Here is a 14,459-nt window from a genome sequence, read left to right as displayed (position 1 = left end):
TTCTATTTAAATACTGTTACTGATGGAAAATTGGTATTTTAAGATGATATAAGAATATAAACCAAACCAACTACAACATGGCTTTCCTGATTATCTGTCGGTTGTGAGGAAACTGGAACCACACAATAGTGTAGTGGTTAACACTTCCATCTCAACACTAGAAGCTTCTGAAGTCAAAGGCTATGTCCACTTTCCTCTCACCTTAAAAAACAGGTGCATACCCATGGAACTGATGTTGATCTGAAGCTGGTCCCCGAGTGCCTTCAGTGGTAGCTAACTGTTCCTAATGTGTGCAATATGCTAATGATAACTGATAATGCTAGACATTTTGTGTGTATAAGGATGGGTAAAATACAGAGACTGAATGTTCCTACGGAGATAATAATGTGAATTAACCTTAACAAGGCACATACAATGTCTGTTGTCTTACAACAAGCAACTTAGTATGTTTTTAGAAGACCCAGAGTAAGAAAGTGCAGAATTTCTATGCTACTGATTGTGTATTATTGATGTGTGTTTTCATTTACTTCCCCACCTTGTGCTTGTTGGTGTCCCAGTTGTGCAGCAGGCGTGCTGGGATGAGGAAGGAGTTATCCTGATGGCAGCTCTGACAGTAATACCATCCACTGTAGTAACAGACTTTGGCCTTTCCCCTGGACAGTCCCACTGGACGCTGACAACCTGCAGACGCACAAAACTGTTTAGAAAACCAACAGAGAATGATACATGGAGCACAAACACATTCTGCAGATTAAATGCATACAACGTAACTTTTGCTGCTCGACATCTCTTGATGAAAACAGAAATCAGACAATGTTAATTACAGATCCACTACTTCTGTTATTATCATTCACAGTAAAATCTGTTACATACACTATGTGACTGAACTTCACTTGGAAGATTCCCCATCACTCCTCCAAGGACCACTGCTGCTTTGCTTTCATGTCCACACAGAAGCTTAGATTTTTCTTCTTTTGTACAGGTACAAGATCCTAAACTCTAACTCCGACTGTATTTTTATAGTGGTCACAAAATTTGAGTTGATCTCATCAAAATAACCCTATCCCAGCCACTGATGCCAGCTTGGTTCTAGACTAGCAAAGTATCAGTGCAGCTCCAAAACCAGTTTTCCTGTGTGTGTGTGTGTGTGTGTGTGTGTGTGTGTTAGTCTCAAAAACTGGTTTTAGAAGAACAGTTTTAGCATAAAAACCTGCCAGAACTCTGCTCTGGAAGTGCTGTGATGGGAAAGGTGTATATGAGGGAGAGTCAAAAAGTTCTGAGACAAATGTCAAAGACTGTCAAAGACAGCCCAGCAGTTCTACAAAGACAGAACACTAGCCTGCAAAAGTGTTAAGACACTAATGGAGCTTATGTAGAAAAATAATTGTATTATTTTAATAAATAAATGCTTTATTACATTTGTCTGAGAACTTTTTAACTCTCCCTTGTATATGTCCGTTTATGGGACCAGGTGGGCTGATGAGGTTAAATGTGTTGCACAACGCATTTAGCCTCATAAAGAGTCAGGTGTAGGGAGCAGATAACCTGATGTTAATATGTGACTGTTTATTGTCTTTCACTAAATACCAAGCTTATCAAGACAAGGAAAAACTGAAGATAAAAACACAACAGTCTCTAGTTTAAAAGAAACCCTGACCCCAATTAGGTAACATGTTTTTGCTTTTATGACCAATAAAAACATAAAATATCTGACAAATATAAACTGAAACTGCATCATTTCAAAATTTGTGTCTGTTATTTCTGTAGACAATGACATTTGGCGGTAATTTCTACTGCATACTCCTAGAAAATGGAAGTACAGAACTTCATTAGACATTAAAACATAGATTAGATTGAACTTTATGTATGTACTTGACTCCTTGCCGCAAGTAAAGTCTTCTAATTCCAGATGATTCTTAAATGGTATTTCAGGATTTTTCTATCAGATCACTTGGGCCGAGCCCTCAGGACATTGAGGTTCCAATAGTAGCACAACACGAAACATACACACAAGAAATACCAGAAGAAAATAGCAAAACAATAACTATAAAAAATAGTACTGAAAATTTTCAATTGCACATGGGAAAGTACCAGCAGAAACAAGTAACAAAGTAGTAATAATAAAGTAGTAGTAGTAGTAGCAATAATAAGAATAAGAATAACAATAACAATAATTTGCTTATTATGTTATAATATTCAATATAATATTCTAATATACACAATATAGTTTAATAATTATAAGATAAAAGTTATAACAAGTGGTGCCAGGCAAAACAAACCCCGCCCCTCAGGCGTATTGTAGTTTATTTTGGCATCAATCCGGCTGATGTCATCATGTCTATGCGTGTGGTGATGTCAGCATATCAACTGCCTCCATATTTGTGCCAAGTTTGAAGTAAATTGAAACAAAATTAATGATTTGTAGACATTTGAAATTCCACCCATTGCAAGTAAATGGGAGAAAAAAAGATTTTAAAAATTCACAAAAAATTTTGACTTTGACCGACTTTTCCCAAAATTTAATGACGTCAGTTCTGGGTCACTGGCAATCTACAAATCGAATTTGGTATAAATTGAACCAATAGTTTTGCTGCTAGTGTTAACAATGAAAAAAAAAACCCAAAGAATCCAAACCAAAAACAATATCCCTTGCCTCACCTTTGGGAGGCGGGGTTATAAAGAGATAACAGTAATAGTAGTCGTAACAGTGATATATGTAATAGGCAATATAAGTATGTAAGTAAGTAATACTAATAAAACTTGTACAATAAATAAAATTTGTGACGACTGTTGATCTTAATCCTTAAGTGTGATTACTAAATATCATGTGACGTCTGTAATCATTTGTTTTACTGACAGTTGAGCTTCATTATCGTCTTCGATTCATTTTTAGTAGTCTCCTTCTCAACACAGTCTTGGTTCTTGCAGTAGTCACAACACAGGACTTCAATAAGAAGGTGTTTTGTAGACTGAAAGGACCAACAGATGCTCTGCTCTATTTAGCCTGATACGTATCCCACTGCCTGCTTTGTCTTCAGGCTCTTTAAAGTTCAGTGTTCACCCAAACAACCAGACCTGGTCTATGATCAGAGACGCTGCAACAGGTGTCCCTTATCCACACAATCTATGAAGACACGGGATCTGGAGGGAAAAACAGCCAATGACGAGACACAGACAAGAAAGGAAGTAGAAGATTGTTATCAAGTGTTTAGGAAAACAGAGAGCTGGAAAGCTACAGAAAAAGAGAACAGGCAGAGGAAGAGGGACGTGTGTCAGCGAGTTTGTCAGCAAGATGAGAAACAACAACAGAAAAAGAAGAGGACGGGAAAAAGAAAAGACTGAGTAGGAGGCTATGGAGAGATGGGAGAAAAGAAAGAATTATATGAAAGAGAAGGAATATCAGATCAAACTTCAATGGTGTAATCAGTGCTAAACTGGATTCCCGTTTTATCTCAGTAAAAACCCTCCTGTCAGGCACACAGACCCTGTGATGGACTGAACCAGGACCACAACTCACAATGAGCATAATGACTTCAAAACATCATGGAAAACAAAGTCATGTCTATCAGTGGTCCAGCATTACCTTCAGATGACAGATTATTTAGATTATATTATACAGGGAACACAATATGGCAGCTACTGTATTTTAAGGGTAATAGTTCCCTTTTCATTCCACTACAGTTAACAAGTAACTATTTACATTAGTTCAAGCAGCTATTGACAGTGTTGAGCAGATCTGCATTTATGTTGCAGCTACAGTGCGACATGTTGTATATGAGAATTTATATTTCTTAGAAATGTAAACCAATCTGGTTTACATAGCTTGTCTCATCTTTATATTTCTTTAAAAAAAATAATTTTATATTTTCCTTTAAACTGATCGTTTTTTAATTCATCTGTTGGACTATTTCATAATTTACAATTATGTGATTGAAACATACATCCTTTTTACAGTTGTTTTAAATTCAGTTTCCCCCCTAGATTATATCCCCCTCCTCTCTCTGAGAACAATTTCTGTATTTTACTTGGAAGTAATCTATGTCTTGCTTTAAATATTTGCTGTACTGTTTTAAACTGAATCAAATCTGGAAATTTTAGAGTTTGTAATCTTAAAAAAAGCTTATTTGTATATATGTACTTGTAATATGGTCTCTATATCCTGCATTATTTACAAGTCTAATATATAAATAACTACAGCTGCACTACAAAAAAACACCTCAACGACTGAACTGATTCTCATTTTATGTTCCATTTTGCTGTCATACTGCAGTACTGACAGTGGACTGATGTCCTCTGCCATCATCCTCCCTTTAGACACATCAGCTCATCTGAAACATTCAGCTCATTTCAGCTCCTTATGTTGTCTGCTGGTTTTCTTGATGATAGCCCTTAATAGCTTCCTGCAATTAGTCTGAAAGTCTAAACCATCTGAACAGTGTTTTAACCCTGTAAATAAACTGAACCATTGTTCGGACTGATTAAGATTGAGAGCACCTCGTCTGGTCAGACCAACGACCAGCTGTTAGTTCTGTTCCATTTCAAAGCAACTCTGGTTCAGATCATACCAGCAAGGTGCCCAAAACTGTTGTAGCCACTGCAAAGTCAGCCTGTGTGCAATGATATAGTTTAAATGGGTGCAAATTAAAAGTGAAAATCAAATTTGTTAGTTGGACTTGGAAAAAAAACCACATTTGAAAATGCTCAGTAGTCTCATCTTGAAAATCAGTCAAAACATGATTGTTTATATTGTTCACAATCATCTCAATATGAATGCTTTAGTCCTGCTCGTTACAAGCTTTTTCCACCAATCAGGACACTGTACAATAGTCAAAAGTCCGTATTTCCTGTGGTTGTATTTGTGGCATTAATGCTGCCTCCTGTGTTTTGCTTCTGTGTTGTATGCTCTTGTTACTATATGCTTGTATTATGCATTTAAGTATTCCTTGTAAAGGCTGCAATTTAGCTTTGTACGGCAAAACACATGGATGCAAACATGCTTTGTTATAAATATAAAAGTATCAAATCAAATTTAAAGACAAGTGAAAAAGTGATACCCTTCCTACACAGGGATTCACCTTAAGTCTGAACCTTCAATCTTTTGAAAAACTTGTCAAATATTTGTGAAAATTTGTGAAATTTGAAAACAATCGGTTGAATAGTGTCCAGGAAATCGGTTGAACAAAAATCTCGGATGGATGGAAAGATAGACAGAATTGATGGTATATGTATGTACCCTGCCCACCCCAGAGGGTATAAAAATATAAAATCAAGCATTATTAGGACAAAGCATTGACATAAAGGAGAAAGAGTCCATTCCAAAGTGACAGTTGATTGAGCTAAACTTCATTCATTTCATCTAAAGGCAAATTCAGAGCTGTAGTTAATAGAAAACACATCACTAGTAAATGGTTTTGGTGCAGAACCTCATATGGCAGTAATCTCTGTCATAGCAGCAGACCTATTGACTCCACTCTTTATGATAAGTTAGGAAACAAGGCAACGGCGCTGTCTAATCTTCTCAGACGACCTCTGACTGAATACATGCAGTATGTGTAGTTCACGTCGACGTAGTCTACTTTGAGCAGTGAGCTCATTCTGTTGTTGGGGTGGATGCTCTTTGACTAAACCACAGTCCACTGGTGTGGAGCCAGCGGGCCGAGGGGACGCTAAACAGTGAGAGGAACACCGTGTCACTTCGAGGAAAACGCTGACCACCAGGCCGGCTCATTGGGCCAAATGTGGCTTCCAGTTTGAGACCGGAGGAACAAAGAGGCATATGTATGGAGCCTGAAAACATATGCAAACTAAATGACAACCTACAACCTTAACCTCAAATTCTATATCATGTGGACAAGAAGTGAACACACCCACACATAAACGCACACGGTGGCAAATAGACCTCGGCCGCAGCTGAGGCAGCCTGTAATGTGCACAACGGGCACTAAGGCCTCAACAGAGACTGTGGGCCCATGGGAGGAAACAAACATCAAAAAACACAGCACACATGAATCTGATGCTGACCTGATCCTGACCCAAACCACAACAAGAAGCAAACTACCATAAGAACAGAGCTCACTGTGCAGGAGCACCGAGGAAGTTTCTGTGGACTGGATCAATGGCGTTCTGTTTCACAAAAACATTAGAATTACTGCCTTGTGGTTGTATGTTGTGCGTGCTGTGTCCTCCAACCAGATGGAGTTTACATCCATGTCTATCCGGACTCATGTAATGTAATAAATGGAGCGAAGTGGAAAATCAAACTAACCATGAAAATCCAAGTTTTTGTTTTGTGAGGAACTATTTTTTTCAAGGCCAGTAATTGTAAACGAGAGGCCTGGGTCTGTCTGTAGACAGCTGGTAACGCATAACGTTAACTGGTTCAGAGTAAGTTACATTTGAATTTTGAAAGTGATGTTCAGAACTTTAACAGTATTTTTACTGTTCTTCATGTAACATTTCCAAGGGCACACTTTAGCTCAACTGCATTCATGGACATGTTTGTCCCCTGAATAACATAAAGAGTACAAAATGTAATTAAAAAAATACATACCCTGGTAAAGAGGTACTGCCCTCAACAAACTGTGATTATAATTTTTCCATTTGCACTAGAAGTTATCTGTCCACAGGTAGTTATATTTGTGTGCAAGGGTGGTCTTCCAGGGTCTCAGTGACAAGTATGTAATATACGGGGGGGGGGGTTCCAAACCATGAACATATGAAAATCCAATTTTTTTTTAAACACTCAGTCTTTAAAACTTCACTAATGTGTGTTCATCCACTAGACAACGATTTAACAGCTGATGATCCTCTTCTACCATCTGTAACAGACATGCTGTTCATATGTGTGCGTCACAGTTTTGGTGGTTGGATTTAAGGGGTGACTGCATTGCAGCAGAAGTCTAAAAGATGTGAAAATTTGACACACAAAAACGATGAAAAGATGAAAAAACTTTAGAGACTCAATGTGAAATTTTGCCTGGATAATTCAAATCCTGTATAAATCTGTGCTTTACAAAAACATATAATAGAAAAAAAATCAGTTGACTGCGTTAGAATATATTTACAACTTGCTTGTGTTGCAAGTGTTTTTCTGTTGTTTGGAACTGAAGGGAAGTGGGAATATGCACTTATAACCAGGAAATGATGGAGATGCTCATTGACCTGAGCTCAGCAGAGGTGAATGTCACTGTAGAGTCTCTCATCAGGAGCATCAGGAACATCCCAAAGCCCCAGACATGCCTGGAATGTCAGGTCACCCAGAGGTGTTCAGTGTCCTCTGTGCTTTATGCAGAGTACTACTTTAGACCCCCAAAGGCTGAGATACAATTAGTTAACTCTTAAAGGATGTCAACAGTGCTCACCATTTTGACTGAATGACTGATTATAGAGAGCTCAAGTCCACCCCTCTCTGGTGGTGCCCCACAGGACATGGTTTTGGAAAAATAAATCTATTTATAGTCAATGATGAGAGACAAGACATTTTATAATGCCGTTTGAATTATGCCACTTACACATAAAATGTTTGTCAATTTAAAACATTATTTTGATCCAGAAACTAATAACAGTAATAATTTAGCTCACAATTTGAGGTAAAACTATTGAACTACTATCAGTGAAAATGTGTAAATATCACAACTTCCAGTTTGTTCAGAGTTGCTGATGATGTCTCTGTAGCTTCAACATGAATGGACCTGTATGATTGTCACCTCTTTTAATACTTGTATTTACCAACCTGATGTTGGTGGCATGTATCACATGATAAGAGATGCAGTCCATTTAGCCATTTACCACAAAACTATGTTTCTTTACTGTCTTTGCCACAAACCATGACCATCTTGGCCTATAAACTTGTGACAAAATTATAAAAGTAAAAGTATAAATGGAGGCAAAATTAAAACAAGACCAAAAAAATTATTTTTTCTCTCGCCATTGACTGTTGTTCAAATTTTTTTCTGAACTTAGGAGCCATGTGAACCTGAAGGAGAAAGACTGTATTTGTGCACATCTCTAGTTACTCATGAGTCTAATTCATGTGAACTCCAGGAGAAAAGTTGATAATTTTATTAATTATTTTTAAACCACGACAAATACTACAGCTCATAAGAAACAGGATATAGGATCTTTGTTTTTTTTACTATCAGGATTTAACACTGCTTTTTTCTGTTTTCAAAGTATGAAAAACTTGACTAATTCTTCATGTCTTCTACAGTTAGTGTCCACACACACACACACACACACACACACACACACACACACACACACACACACAGTAACAACTGGTTGTTCTACACGTCTCTGATCTTTTCCGGGTGTTTCAGGGAGGGGGGAAAGAAAGAAGGACGCAAGGAAAGATGAATGGGAACTCAATCGTGGCTCAAAGGTCTGCCGATTGTACGGCGGCTCTCTGTAGTGGGAGTGGGTCACTTTGACCTGCACGGGGTGTGTGCTGGCTGGGAGAGAGAGCGAGAGAGAGACATACGAAAACACCTAGAGGGAGGGAGGGAAAGAGAGTGACATCAGGGCAAAGAGGGGCTCACACTTTCATCTGTCTGCCGCTGGTTCAAACCTCCACACCTCTGAGTGTGAGTGTGTGTGTGTAATGTACGTGTGTGTGTGAATTGAACCTGAAAAAGGCGAGAGAAGCCTGAGCTTTGATGTGTCTCATTCACACCGACCAAACACTCGAATGAAAATGTGCACAAATGGAGAGTCCCATGTGAAAGACAGTGTGTATATGTGTGTGTGTGCGCGCGCAAGAGAGAGTTATAGAAAAAGAGAAAGAGAGACACTGTTTATCTTTTGATGTGAGCCCACCTCCTACTTCCTCGATTCCTTCATATTTGCCCGTTCCCACTTCACCCGGAGCCTGCCCTGTCCAACAGATTCACAAGCCCACCGGGGGCCTGAGAACATGCTCCGGTACCACAACAGGGTCACAAAAACCTACGGACACACTCTGCAAAGAGTGTGTGTGTGTATTTGTGATGAGAGACGATGAGGAGTCTTCACGGTCTTCAAACAAAATGCTAACAGTTTCCTTCAAAAGGACTCAAAAACACAGACTTTCCTCATGTGTAATTAGCCGAATACATTTTACATTTTAATGTTAAATAACCAATCACTGGATATGTATGGATGGAGATAACATGCATATGCAAAGAGCGGACTTAAAACAAGTTCAAAGAGACATCAGTGGATGCTAAAGTAGAACGCGTGTCGCCATCATCAAGACACCTTTTTAGAGCAGTGGCTTTATGTGTCTCTGATCAGATCCGCATTTAGGTTACTGTATTTAAATTCATTAATATTCATTATTCCTTCCTTGTCACTTAACCTGCCATCCTTAATTAGAAATGAGTCCAGTTCCAGCTCACCACAGACTGGATGTTTAGTATTGGCATGTTATATCAAAATCATTCCATTCATTTTCTTTAAAGGAGTGATATTTTGGTTTTTTAAATAGATTAATGCATTTTAAAACATTTCCCTGTGGTCTACATAAACTGTAAATGCTATGCTTGGGTCTGAATTCTTCATTAATTCAACTCCACAGGTCCATCTTCAAAAATTTTTTTGAGTAATGACACCAGAAGGGTCGGTTTGAGCGCTGGCCCTTCAAATGTACATGACTCCACCCCCTCCAGGTTGTTGGCTGTGCTTCTCTGTCCAGTTCAGCCACTTGTGTTCATTAATACAACTAACAACTGAACATTTTGAGTAATCGGCTCGAAGTTTGGACATATTTTCAGTATGGCCTACAACCACTGCTGCTGACAAACAATTATGGCGTACTCGGAGAAATGTTTGTCAAAAGTCTTGACCTTATATGTGCAAATGTCATGACGTAACTAGTTATAAAATGTAACAGATTAAGAAGGAATTTAAACAGGTTGTAAGAATCCACTCAATTTTTGCCAGAATGAATATAAAGATAGCTTTGCAGCACCTGGAAGGTTCACATTCAAACTTTATGAACTGTTAGGGTCCCCAAATACAAAAAAAAAAAAAAAAAAAATGTACCAAAGACTAATGAAAGTGGGTTTAGCAAAATATGACCCCTTTAAGTGGCATCACTCATGTAACAATGAGGCATAAAGGTGGCATTTAGAGCTACGAACCACGTTTTCTAAAATTATTAATTCATCTGTGGAATATTTTGAGGCCTAACAAATTAACTATCTTCTGCAGAAAAATGTGACAGTACAAAAAATTGTGACTTTAGATCAGAACTCATTGTCACATCTGAAAACATACATAGACAGGACAACAGTTTATCAACTAATCAGCTACATTTCCACTTATCAATGCAGCTCTAGTAGCATGGTTCTACATTTCTCTATTCTCAACAAACTTCACAAACAAACTACAATTTATTTTGTCCAATTTCCTGTGTATTCTCTCATTGCTGGCCTGTTTGTAACATAGCAAAAACACAAAACAGCCAAGTCAGTGTCACTGAAACATGACACGCTGCTGCAACTCTATCTGTTACTCCCTGATCAATGTAAAGGAAAGTATATGTATCAAAAATGATATGAGGATGTTGTCATTAATAAGAGCACTACACCGCTACTAGACTAGAGACATGCGCCATCACTCCCCACGTTACTCAGAATTCCCAGTTACTCGTCAATATCAGCTGCTATTAACCCATAAAGACCCAGCGCTACTTTTAAGTCAGTTCCCAAATGAAACTTTCTCTATATTTAACCTTTCTTAAGTGAGTTATCACCATTTATTTGTAATAGTATCCTCTGTATCTTCTATTTCATCAGTATAAGTGATGTATTTTCCTATATTTAATTTACTGATCACGTAGATGTTCATAAAAGCTCAGATTATAGTTGAAAGCTATTAAATCAAAAACAGAGAAAACTATAGCAAAAGTGACTTTTTCAGTAAAATATATAGTTAACTGTACATGAACCAAGCATATCTATCCACTGTCATTGATCCAACTCCATGGGAATTATTTACATGTATTGATAGGACTAGAAGATCAGCAGGTATTAAACATCATAGGTCAGTAGATGGTTTCGGTCGGTGATGGATATTTGGGTCTTTATGGGTTAATGCGTCACTATGACAACAGTGCAAAAGTACTTCCCCCAGTGCCGCCTACAACTTCTTTGACTTAAATTCGTCAACTGTCAGCGATGCACATGATATATCAGATGAACATTTGTACTGCCTAATATTTGCTCATGTTACCTAATATCAATAATGGGATATAATATGTAATTTCACCAATGGCAGTAAGAGATATTTATGTATTTTGTTATATTAAAGGGTTTTACAATGGATTTTTAAGATTGACTTTGTGCTCATTCAAATATAATGTAATGTAGGGCTCAAAGACTACAATAGTTTTCTATACAATACTGTGTAAAAGTCCTTGGCCAACAATAGGATAGCTGGTTTTGTAAAGTTCTAATGACCACACATATGCATTTCTCATTCTCTGGATTAAAATACTATCTGTATTTATGTGAAGTATTGTACAGTAGTAAAAACAAAAGTTTCAGGGAAAAAACAGCTTTTATAAATCAAAGTGGTCGCATTTAGTTTGACTTCTCTTTGCACTTATGTCTTTAACCTAGTGATGTCAAACTCATTTTAGTTCAGGGGTCACCCAATTTGACCTCAAGAGCGCCAGACCGGTAAAATAATAGTATAATAACTTCAAAATAATGACTACTCCAATTTTTTTCGCTTTGCTTTACCACAAAAACTATTACATTTACAAACTATTCTTAAGCAAAAGTTGTGAATTACCTTAACTTCCATGAACAACCTGAAGTAAAAAAAAAAAAACAAAACTGCAAATTTGACCATATTATGCCTCAACTTATTATTTAGTCATGTGCATTACAACTTACAGACTACAGTGGATCTACAAATAAACAAAACATTTAGGTACAGGTGTCTAGAATAGAAAAATATAGAATTTAGCTTTGTGATCTATGCAAAGTAATCTTTGGAAATTCATTCTGGGGGCCTGACTTAACCCTTTGGAGGGCCGGTTTTTGGTCCACGGGCTTTATGTCTGACACCTGTGCTTTAACCCTTTTGTTTAGAGAATATAAGATTTATTGAATTAATTTTCTGATGTTTTATGTTTTATACCACACTTCATTTAACATGTGTTGATGCTGCTTCTTGTCATGGGGTCAGGGGTCACACTAAATACTGACTTTAACCTTCAGAACCCTTTTAGTTTCGTTTTTTGAGTTTCTTTTAAGGCTGTGCTCATAATTCCAGTATTTCTTTTGTTGTATCTAAAGAAAAGAGAAGGAGAAATCAATATGTATGTTCATTTCATCCCTGCAAAAACAAGGCTAAAAGACTTTTGCAAAGGAATGTATTAAAAAAAAAAAAAAAAAAATCCTTCCATGTATGCCACACAACTTTGGAAAAAAAATAAAATATAAAAAATAAAATATAAAATAACGCCTCTTTTATTTAAGTTGACTTACAAGACGGTGCATTTAGAAATGTTGCATTTGCAAATGTTAATGGAAATGGCAAAAAAAAACTTCCTCAGTTTCACAAATAAGATTTTACACTCAGTCACTAATATGTTTTTTTCTGGTAGTAGCAAAGATGCCACAGGTAGTCTAGACTGATGTGGAAACTACGGTACATTATTTCTTGGTTTCATTCATGCCATGTTAGATGTAAAACAGCATCAGGTCACTCTTCTTCTTTTACTGCATTTATTACAGCCATAGTGCCACCTTCTGACGACATTAAAAAGCCAAAATTTTATTTCATTATTATTATTTTTTTTAATTACTGTATTTATTACTTCTACATTTTATAGAAACAGCATTTAAATGACTGCCAAGCAGTGGTGATGTAATGAGGGAGACACCTAAATGTAATATATAAACTAGTGACAGTAGCTCTGAAACAAGCATTTGGATAAAAACTATAAACCTATGAGACCACACGGGGTTCTTTTCCAGGACCTGCAAAGTAACACTACAGGAGACTAAGAAGGCATACAGTCATCATTAGTAAGAAGGAGACGGGGAAAAAAACAGAGACAAAACGAGGGGAAAGCTGTGAGTTTGAATGAACAGTTAAAAAAAAAAGGAGGGAAATAAACGGACTGAGCAAGCAGAGGTGCACTCTGTATAGAAAATGGACGTATCCAGCTGTCCCTCCCATCCAGCTCTACCCAGAAAGCCTTCAATCAAACAACGACGACCAGGGCTGACCACTGTAGCATCCCCACGCCGCTTTTATTCCTTCTCATTCATTCATTCATCCATTTTTTACCCCCCTCTTCTCCGGTGCTTTAAGCCCACCAATTATCATCAGTTGCCCCCAGACGGCCTCTGTCCTTGTTCCTGTTTCAGCTGGCCTTTCATACAGCCCTGCATTAATAAGCCAGTTGTTACAAATAAAAAGGGAGGTGAGAGCTGATTATTCAAAGCCCTCCTAAGAGAGAGAGAGAGAGAGAGAGGGAGAGGAAGCCCATGTTTCGCACCCCACGAGAGTAAAAGCACCGCCTGCCATTTATGGGGCTGTCCGAGGGCCTGCGATGGGGACTAAGAGGAATAATGAAAAGCAGCACATCATACAGGCGGTAAAATGGTCTGTGATATGAAACAGGGTGCAGGCTACGAACTGAGAAAGACATGCTAGCTGACACTAACAAGACGAAGCTTTTACAAAGACTACATCAGAAGGTGTGCAGTATTTTTTAATTAAATCAAATCATCCTGGCTTTAGCTAAAGCAGATTACATTCGTCATGTCTTCCATTATAAATGTTAGTTAGAGATTTTCTTATGATCAGACAAGTAGAATTAAGGAAAGATGTTTTTGTTTTTCCCTGTTGACAGTTTTGGCTGTAGCTTCCGCCTTCCTCAGAGCTGTCAAACACTTCCTGGTGAGACTTCTATCAGTTTTGGGTATGAACTGAATGCAACTCTGAAGTGACCCGCATGCGCAAAAGAGGTCCTGATGTAACATGTGACCACGTAGGCACATACTGTGTTTACTGAAGTAACACTCCTGGGATGCAGAATTGTGACATTCATCGCACTTCAGTGATGTAAAGGTCAGATAAATATGACCTTGCCATTTAGATTGAAGTCGCATTGTAAAATATCAGATATGTATTGGATTTAGGGCTACATATGAAAGTGGCCTGGGTCAGTTTTCAAAAAATCGGATTTGTGCTGTTCAGACTGTCTTTAACAGATCAGATACAGGTCACATATGGGCCAAAAAATCAGATTTGGGCCACATTTGCCTGCAGTCTTAACGTAGCCCTAGATGCATTTCTGTATGGTGCAGGAGCTCACTCCTACCAAAATGTGAACACAACCTGCTGACATAACTCAGGTTCACGCTGGTGTTTCTTTCAGAGTTTGGGTCTAAACTTCAGCCAAATCTTCCATCAGAGACCAGAAAACCTGATTCTTGCCCCGGGACTTGATACAATCA

General features: G+C 37.8%; 1 protein-coding gene across 3 annotated transcripts in view; it reads right to left on the bottom strand.

Moving 5' to 3' along the window:
• plekhm3 (pleckstrin homology domain containing, family M, member 3) overlaps positions 1-14,459 on the bottom strand; it is a 63,956-nt gene that overhangs the window by 26,831 nt on the left and 22,666 nt on the right. For all 3 annotated transcript variants that reach the window (XM_030125651.1, XM_030125652.1, XM_030125653.1), the window contains exon 4: positions 536-681. In XM_030125651.1, coding sequence (XP_029981511.1) covers positions 536-681 — 146 coding nt within the window. The remainder of the gene's footprint in view (positions 1-535; positions 682-14,459) is intronic.

This window comes from Sphaeramia orbicularis, chromosome 21 (assembly GCF_902148855.1).
Source record: "Sphaeramia orbicularis chromosome 21, fSphaOr1.1, whole genome shotgun sequence".
Classification (NCBI taxonomy): Eukaryota; Metazoa; Chordata; class Actinopteri; order Kurtiformes; family Apogonidae; genus Sphaeramia; species Sphaeramia orbicularis.
The sequence above is the reverse complement of the archived record's forward strand: the minus strand, read 5'-3'. Positions and strand labels throughout refer to the sequence as shown.